Below are 9,353 nucleotides of genomic sequence, written 5' to 3'. Positions count from 1 at the left end.
TCTGCCCGGAAAATCTGGGTCATTGCAGTCAGTTGTATAGTTTTATTTTTTCACCGTTGTTAATTTTTGCACTGCATGGTCACTTGGCCAAGATGGTGAGTGGGGATGGAATTCAGCCTCACTCCACTTACTAAGCCCTGTGTTCCGGGCATGAGGCTGCATCCTTGGGGCAGGGTAGTGCGGGCACATTTTTCTAATTCATTAGTCCAGAGAGGGTACATTTTTCTAACTTGCACAGACTCCCTGTTAATGGCTGCCCTGAGTATCGTTCCTTGCATCCTCTGCCCTATGAATTCCTACCTACCTTATAAGACGGGACTCAAGTTTTTGACTTCCACTGTGAAGTCTGTCTTGTGTTCTAAGGCGCCACCTCACTCTCTGCATGCTTTTATGATGGCAGCTATCTCAGTGAATTGTAATTATGTGAAAAACCGTGGAGCCACATGGCTGGCAGATCAGTCTGGCATGTGTCTATCAGTGAAAAACAAAGTGGTATTTCTTTAATCTAAGAATGCCTTTGAAGAATACCAGAATGACAAGTAGTAACTCCTTGTTCATTTCAGGATACCAAACAACTGGTTCAGCGGCTATGTCCGGCTGGGCTGAGCCGGCTGAGGTAACATATAACCCGAACCTCGGTGACTTAAAACAGCCAAGTTTTATTTATCTTTCACCCTGTATGTTCATCATGGAACCGCGATAGATGGAACAGCCATTATTTGCAACACTTCTTGTTGCCATAGTAGAGAGAAAAAAGAAAACTCCTGAGGGTATTGCACTAACAATGAATTGCTTCTGCCTGGAATTGACCTCGGATTTCTGCTCCAATTTAGCAGCCAGAGTTAGTGTCACGATCCCACCCAACCTCAAAAGGGATGAAAAGTGCAGTCCTACCACGTGCTTGGAAAGCAGGAGAGTTTGGAAACATTTAGCAAACAGCACTTATGACTATCAGAGTTCTTTGATACTCTCCATAAAATTGATTGATTATCTTTATTTCTCAAGTAACCACTTCAACCAGTTGTTTCGATGTTTAGAAAAATGAGTTATTAACAGCAGGATGTGGCAATGACAACTATAGCTAAAATCCAAAAGCACAGTCTGTTTTGGAAGTCTTTCAGTGACATCTCTACCCATAAATAAAGATTCTCACGGGGTATGTATCTATTTTACTTTACAGATGTAGTTCAGATTATATTGTATAAAACAGAACAGTGATAGTGGCCCAAGTTCAGTTCTAGATGAGAGCGTTAGTATCTTAGTAAGATAAATTGCCTAATCCACCCAATAGATCAAATGAGATAGTGGAAGTGAAAACCATGTGTAAATTGTAAAGTGTTAAAATGTGAAGTGCTACTTAAAAACAAATTATTAGCCTGAAGGACCGGGCATCTCAAAGATCTGTGGGTTCTAAGATCTTACCTAGCTTTAGGTATTTTCCCATTTCTTTTCTGTAGATTTTCATTTGCTTTTAAAACAAACCCCTAATACTAAAAGAGATACAGAACACATTCTTTTAATCTGAAGCAGCAATATAATCAAAACAAAAATCGAAGAGCTCAGTTTTTCCAGAAATAAATTGCCCTGAGAATAATGCCGCTGAGTTGCAGATGAAGTCTATACAAGTTTCTTTTACGTGCAAATAAAGTCCAGGTGGGAATTATAACAAAACATGCCCTTTGTAGCATGTATTTTAAAAAGGCCACCTCCATATATGCAGGTGTGTCCTGTTTTAGAAAGATATGCAAATCCTTAAACTCTTATGAACAGAATAATTTAGGTGAATTTCTCATTAAAAAGAAATTTTAAAAGCATAGTGTGCTCCCTTAGTGCATTTGTATCATATAAAAAATATGTTAATGAGTTAAAAAAAGTCAGTTCCATAAATTGAAACTTATATGCAACACTATAATTCATCTATTTACTTTTTCTTAGTTTTACAGTTTTTTTTTAAAAATGGATAGCTTCTTCTGTGTTTGTTTTACAGCATATAGTACTCTGTTATCCTACAGTTAATGGACAATAATAGATGCAACTGAAATTCCTACCAGTTTAATTTATCTTGAGTCCTATGATAACACATTTATCTCAAGAACTTGTGACTGTAATTATGTGAAAGTTCTATTGAAATGAAAAATATGTTTGACTTCCAAATTAAAGAATTTACGAGTGAAAAAAGTGTGAATAAATCTCATATCAAATGTCAAACTTTTTACATGTGAATGGTTTTCTTCAAGAACATAGAAAAGTCAATAAAATCCTCAATTTTCATGTTAAAAAAAGAAGTCTGCCTGGAGGATTCAACCCACCTGCAGTCCGGCACAACATTTCCTAACCCAGACTCAATTTAATCACATTCTATATATGGTTCCAGTTTGAATAGTTCCACTATCTTTAGAAAAATCCAGAAATATATCCAATGACATTTGCAGAGTGTACTTGGTAGTTCTTTCAGTGATGGATAAGATCAAGATAAGAAATTCATTGCTGAACTCCTCTGATCTGACAGTTTGATCACCATAGTAATCCAATCCCACTGATTTTTCTGAAGACGTTATCGAAGGCAATCCAGGAAAGGCATTCTAAGAATGTTTTAAGCAATGGTTTACCTTTGTGCCTCCTGAGGTAACCACTTCAAAGTCCTTTGAGTAAATAAGTTCTGCTATATGTTAAAATGCCAACTTAGTTCTAACCAATGTGTCTTGGAAGAGCAGCAAACATGATCTGTCATAGGAGACCAGTGGCTTAAAACTGGCTTGAGCCATTAAGACATTTTAAATAATTCCAAGAAAAGTCTTTCTTTATTCAGGTGTCAAGCATTACTGTTCAAAAGTCAAGGTCTTCATGATCACTCTCATTTAATGTTAATTGAGAAGCACCACACTCAAGTGCAAAATACAGAGGCTTTTGTATCAAGGAAACAAAATAGATTTTCTAGTTTATTTCTCCTTAATTGTGTGCTTTTAAAATAGATGATTAGATTTTTTCCAAGAAAGTTGCTATAGAAGCATCTTGTTTACCATGGGTTTGAAGAAAAAAAGAGAACCTCATTCTGCCATGAGTTAAGTTGGTCTTGGTGTGTGACAACTTGTGTATATGTCAGAGAAAGTTTCTGGGAAAAGGCAGATTTGGAACTGATAGTGGAAAAGGTAAAGAAAGACAAGAAGGCATAAATCTGGCCAATATGAAGTAGATGTAATCCTAGGAAAAGGGACCATTTGTTTAAAAGAAGAAGGAAGTAATAATGGGTAGAGAGAATGAGAACAGTTTAGCCTGGCCAGACTATAAATTGAAATAGGCATAAGTAGAAGACACTTTAAGCTTATGGGGAGATCATGAAATGCAATGTGTAGGGAAGCAAAATATTTGATATTTTTTGAATCAGGAAATAAATCATCAAGATGAAGGATATAGTAACTCTACCTGGTTAAGTATTTTATTAAAACCATTCTTTAACTGAGCTTATCAACCATTTACACCAGGAAGTATTTTATAATGCTTTTCATCAATACTGTTTCTTTTGGATAAATATGTATGGTGTCAGATGGGTACTAGATTTATTGGGGTGATCCCTTCATAAGTAATAATGTCTAATCACTATGTTGCACACCTGAAGAAGCTTGGGTGGGCCTGCAAGTTGGAAAGGGCGGAGTCTCAGGGAATCACCTGGGCAGGGCAACCTGTGTTAGCTGGGTTGGTGGAGACTCAGATATGGCGACTGGCTCAGTCTCTATGTTGGGAAGGGGGAGGGTTCAACAAAGAAACAATGGATTCTGTCAGCACTTCTGTCTGGGAGAAAGCTGCCCCTTCAGCCCTCACACTGAAGCCAGACGATTCAGTTCCTCTCCATATGTCTCTGGCACTTTTCAAATAGCTGCCCCAGAGCTGGAGCTCAGAGAGAGTAAGTCTATCAGAGGTAAGTTTGCATGCGGGCCCTTTAAGAGAAATGTCCATGACTCCCACAGCCCTCTGTCTCACTCATCCACAATCTCCTCTGGTTTTCATAGCCAGATGTTGTGGGGACTTCTCTTTCTGGTACTGGAACTGTGGACTGGAGAGCTTGGTCTGGGGTTGGGACCTCTTGCTCCCCGGACGGGGGCGGGGGGGCCTCTGCAGCAGAGATAGCCCTCCTGATTCTCAACCACCACACGCAGTTGCAGGACCAGCCCGTTTTGTGTCTATGCCCCTCCTATCAATCTTGAGGTGGCCTCTCATACATGTCCCTAGTTGTAGGACTTCTGTTCAGCCAGACCTCAGGCAAGTCCCAGCGATGGTTGTTCTGTAGTTTAGTTGTAATTTTGATGTGGTTTTGAGAGGAGCCAAGCACAATGTCTGCCTACTACACCATCTTGACTGGAAGGTCAGTTTTATCTATTCTTTAACCCTTTTCCTATTTAGAAAAAAACGCAGCTTGATGCGAGCATTAATTTAACATCATGCATAGGAATGCTATGTTTTCTAGGACTGAAAATTTTCAGCAATCAAGAATTACTATATTTCGTAAATGGCAATACTTACTAAAACCAGAATGCTATAAATAGAATGATATATTTGTTTCCAAAGACTATTGATATACTAGAGCAATGCAAAAATAATAATTAAAGTGAGATATTTCGTGGCAAACTTTGAGGATAAGGTTAGGACTGTAATCTGCAAGTTATCTTAGGGTAAATGCTGCAGCCGCAAGTGTCTCAAGCGAGTATTCTTGGGGCAAACAGGCAATGGGTTAAAGTGGTTCCTCATGAATCTCAACTTAGAAGATTATTGAGAGTTTTTAGGTTTATGAATTGCTCCATAAACTCAAAAGGAATGAAACTGTATTTTCACTAAAATATTCCATAATTTTATAAAATTACAAATTCCTAGATTAATTTTTCCTGATTAATTTCTCCTGGTGCATGCTATGCCTTCCCCTGCTGCCCAGAGGATAATCCCCTGCCCACAGCTTCTCTCTGAGAAAGCAGACATATGTGACCAAGTCTGAACCACAAGACTAATCTAGGCACAGCTGAATGGACCACTGATGGGTACGGGACCTTAGGGTAAACAATCCACAGGCTAATTGTAAATTAAGAGGAGGACCGATGCAAAATTGCTCCCAATCAGAGACAGTGATGAATAGCTGGACCAATCAGACCCCTTCTCAGGAATTATGACATACAGATAGAGAATCAGTCAGCTGGTGGTGGGTGGATATGAGAAAATGACGTAAAAGAAAATTGAGACAGTGAGGAAAGTGTCAAAGTGGCTAAGGGAGATTGTGGGGCCAGAGAAGGGGATCATAAGCTATTCCCAATGCCTGACAGTCTTCTATCTCCGTGAAGCTGGATGAGTGGCTATACTGGGTTCCCAGAGAGAGTTTTATCTCTCTGCTGCCATGCATAACCTTGCAATACAACTTCATTCCTGAAACAGCCTGAATGAAACACTTGCACCCTTACAATCCCCCAAATCAAACTAATACATAGTCCAAAATTTGGTAAAATTGTGCTATACACTTCAGAGGCACTTTGGTACAAAAAGTTTTGATTTTACCTTTACCAGTTTTAGGAAAAACATTTTGGGAAACAATATTAGCCATCATATATGGCTTCAGTGGGCTTATTAAAATTTGTCAGCCACCTCAACAGAAATCTCTTCTGCCTGCAAAACAAAACAAAACAAAATTATGTTGAAGATGTCATTGTCATCATTTTGGGGATTAAAAATTAGGAGGATCAGTGATGATAGTTTTCTTTCAGAGCAGATGTGAGGTTACATGGCTTACTGTCCTCTCAAATTAGGTTTGTTAAGTAGTATACCACCTAATCGATAGGTCAGTCTTAATGTTTAAACATCTCAATTTTTTATTACCAATAAGGGCAGAAGGTAAAACTCTTTGGTCATTTACTTAGACACTGGTTTAAGAGAAGAACTGGTTTAATGAGAACATTGCTCAGGGCACAGATTTCAAAAAGGAGCAGTTAATTTGAGTGTAGCAGAAAAATATGTGAAAACAAAACATTATATAGAAGGTGAGCACTTGAATAGCAGCTGGAGACCTGGATTCTAGTTTGTTCTGTCACTAATAAGCCGTGTTATCCTGGGCAAGTCCCTTTCCTCTTCTGTAAAAGTAGGGAGCTGTGTTGCTGAAATTCTCCACATTGTGTTATCTCCCCCACAAAGAATTTAAGTTCTACCCAAGCAGCGTTGTCTGCCTTGTCTGCCTTGTCTGCCTGGGGCTGAGTCTGAGAACAGCTCCTGGTACCTGGCAGAGGCTCAACTCTATATTGAACAATACATGCTGTATATTGGTCATTAAAAAGGCTTGTTTTCATGTATGGAGTCTTAGCTGTTTTTCAAAGTGCTTTCAAATAGCAGGTGCTCAACAACCACTGGTTGGGAATATCGCATTTCATTCTTAGCAGGGGTGCATGCCTAACTTGTTAATACAGAAATACAAGCATGAGAAGAGGAGTCATCTTCGAGTTGGAAGCCCTGGCCCACCACAAACTGCTGTGTGACTTTGGCAAGTCATTCCATTTCTCCAAGGTTCTGTTTTCAGAAGGGACCCTGGGAGCCCTTCTGGAAGCACACCTCTGACTCTGGTCCTGTTATACCTGTTACATGTAACAAATAGGTATTAAGGACAGATAAATTAATGGGGAGGGATGTGGAGCAGCATGAGGAATGAAGGCAAAGTAATTACCGTAGAGGCATTGGTTCATTAGAAACGTCGAGACAGTCAGACTCTACTCTTTATGTGCACCACCTAAAATCCTTTATGAGCATCAACTGAGGTGGCTCTTCCTTTGCTGTTATTGGTTCCTCAAAGCAGGTCACCGACCTCAGCCACATCTGCTGTCATACTCGCCATCATAGGGTGCAAACATCATGGGATGCAAACATCATGAGAGAAATCCTGCCAGCTTACAAGTCCATGAAATGTTTATTTTAAATGCCCAATTGTGAAGATCTTGAGAATTCTACTTTAACTTTTTTTGCAAATGCTGGGTCACTCATATTTGGAAACCATTTATGAAAAATGACTAGAAGAGTAATCCAATAGAGTTGCTACCGACCTCTAGACTTTGTCATATTAGCATGACCCTAATTTCTTCAGACCAAGGTCTTTTGGCTCCATTAGTAAGAGGCTGCAATTTGTTCTAGCGTTGCTAAGGGAGGGAATATTTCAGTTATATGAAGAAATAGACACGTAGTCAAGGTAGGGTAGCCAGCAAGATTGTAATTACACTTGAAAAGGCAGTCTTCTAATGAAGGATCCAGATGAATGGAAAGTACCAGGAAGAAGAAAAGGAAGAATGAGCCAATATTTTGTTGGCAGTGTGACTCTGTGAGCTCCCCAGTGGCCCATCGGGGCTACATTAGGATGATCTTCTGGGTTTTCACTACTTGTGTTTCCTGTGGACTTTCTGATTCTGCATCTTGCTGGGGGCCTAGCATACCCCATGGGATGAAATACTCTCGTGTGGGATCAACAATCTGAAAAGGGAGAAATGCCATCATGAACTTTCCAAGCCAACACAGGAGATATTATCCCCCAGAATTGTGTTTGAAATATTACTATTTCACCATCATTTAACCCTTTGTTAATTAAAAAAGGAAAAGAAAAAAATTGAGCCTATACATATCAGAACTTCTTTACCATCTTTCCTCTTAGCCATTAATAAGAATCTTTTTGCCAGATCATTGGAAATTGAAAGTAATCCAAGAAATTCTTGGAAGGGATAATAAAGATTTTCCCATTGTGTAAATATCCTCCAGAGAGTTAATTACAGCAAATGACACAGCTATGTCCTGGTCTGTGTGTCGTTCCAGCAAAAGGGAAATTCTCAGATAATAGTCCAGAGGGATTAGCCTAGTTAGAGTTGCCTATTACAGTTCAAGAACAGTCTGAGCATGACTTTCACTCTTGGATTTTAGTTCCTTCTGATCCTCATAATACAAGAATTGTGTCCCAACGTGGTATTTTTGGCTGTCTGGATTTGTGTGTCTTTAAGCCACTGTGGCACAAAGGCACATTACCTTCAGTTCTACTCAGAAGTGCTCCTGTTTTTGCATGGAAGGATTAAAATTGGCACACTCATCTGGGCATCCAGATAATGTAACAGACCTAGCCCAGCACTTGGGGCAGCCTGAGCAGCTGGAGCTACAGTGACTCAGAGGCAGCCAATGTAGCTCAGGGTATACATTTAAACAACCAATACGAAAAACAGTTCCAACACTCATACATATTTACAATCCCCCATTGTGCCCAAGGCAAAACGTGGTGAGCTTGTTCCTCTTCATCCTTAAACAAACCCTTGAAGATGCCTTCTCTTTCCACTCCCCTGCATCAGAATATATTGTTGATGGCAGTGGCACTGGAGTTGGGAGGGGCTCGGGTGGAGGCAAAAGGCATGACTTGCCTTTACTGCACTGCCCTGGTGTGGTTTAATCTGGAGCTTAATGGCTCAAGCTCCAGCTGCCTGTAGGGATGACTCTGCCCTGCCTCTCCTCTCAGGTCATTAAAAGCCATTGGAGATGAAGCCTGACTGCTCTCCTGAGGAAGGAGTGCTTGCTTTGGCCCTCCTTAGTAAACATAGATGAGCACATTTACCTGCAGCTGAATATGGAGTTAATGCTATATCTTCCTCAGCTCCATCTCTGTCTCGGGCTGAAAGCCAAAGGAGGGAAGGGCTGGGTTAGTGTCAGAGATCCACCTGGGAGCAGCACATGAGGACTATAAAAAGACTCCATGGCTTGCAAAGAGGCTCTTGACCCTTTAAAAAGGCATTCTCTGTTGAGGCTGTTCTAAAAAAAAAAAAAAATCTATGGTTTAAAAAAGAGTGTTTTTAAAGCTTATGAGGAAGGTTGTATATGGATAGCATTGCATGTTCAGAAGCTCATCTGTGTTTAGTAATTGAAGAGGCTGAAGATTCATCACATCACTCTCTAGAGAAAGAGCACTGGCACTGGGTCAGACAGAGCCTTTGCTTTCTCAGAATTACCGCTTGACTATGGGCATCTCACTGTCTTCAACAGCAAAATAAAAGGCCTTAACTAGATCATCTCTAAGGTTCCTTTAAGCTTGATAGTCCACAAATTTTGATTTGATATAAAATGCTGGGCATAATATGAAAAAATCCTTAAAGACAATTTTGAGCTTTCATGGAATATCACGCATGTGGTTCTTTGTTTAATGCCTGTCTCTGCAACAAGACTAAGCTCTATGAAGACGGGAGCTGTATTTGTTTCTAAGGCCAAGTCCTTGCTCAATACATATATGTTGTTTGGTGGCCACAGATATAGATGTGACACTAGTGTTCACATTTTGTGGCTCTAGCATTGGAGCAGGACAGCTCTGCTCTCAC

At 40.0% G+C, this 9,353-nt stretch overlaps 1 protein-coding gene across 1 annotated transcript in view; it reads right to left on the bottom strand.

Annotated features, from left to right (window-relative positions):
• Positions 1–7,279: 7,279 nt before the first annotated feature.
• The window catches only part of GPRC5D (G protein-coupled receptor class C group 5 member D), a 7,969-nt gene continuing 5,895 nt past the window's right edge, over positions 7,280–9,353 (bottom strand). Inside the window, exons 3-5 of the mRNA XM_023520895.1 lie at positions 8,600–8,656; positions 7,565–7,584; positions 7,280–7,482 (exon numbers count right to left, since the gene is read on the bottom strand). Of these exons, the coding sequence (XP_023376663.1) occupies positions 7,360–7,482; positions 7,565–7,584; positions 8,600–8,656 (200 nt within the window). The 3' untranslated portion in view covers positions 7,280–7,359. The remainder of the gene's footprint in view (positions 7,483–7,564; positions 7,585–8,599; positions 8,657–9,353) is intronic.

Source organism: Pteropus vampyrus, unplaced genomic scaffold (genome assembly GCF_000151845.1).
Source record: "Pteropus vampyrus isolate Shadow unplaced genomic scaffold, Pvam_2.0 Scaffold283, whole genome shotgun sequence".
Classification (NCBI taxonomy): domain Eukaryota; kingdom Metazoa; phylum Chordata; class Mammalia; order Chiroptera; family Pteropodidae; genus Pteropus; species Pteropus vampyrus.
This window is presented reverse-complemented; position numbering and strand designations above follow the sequence as displayed.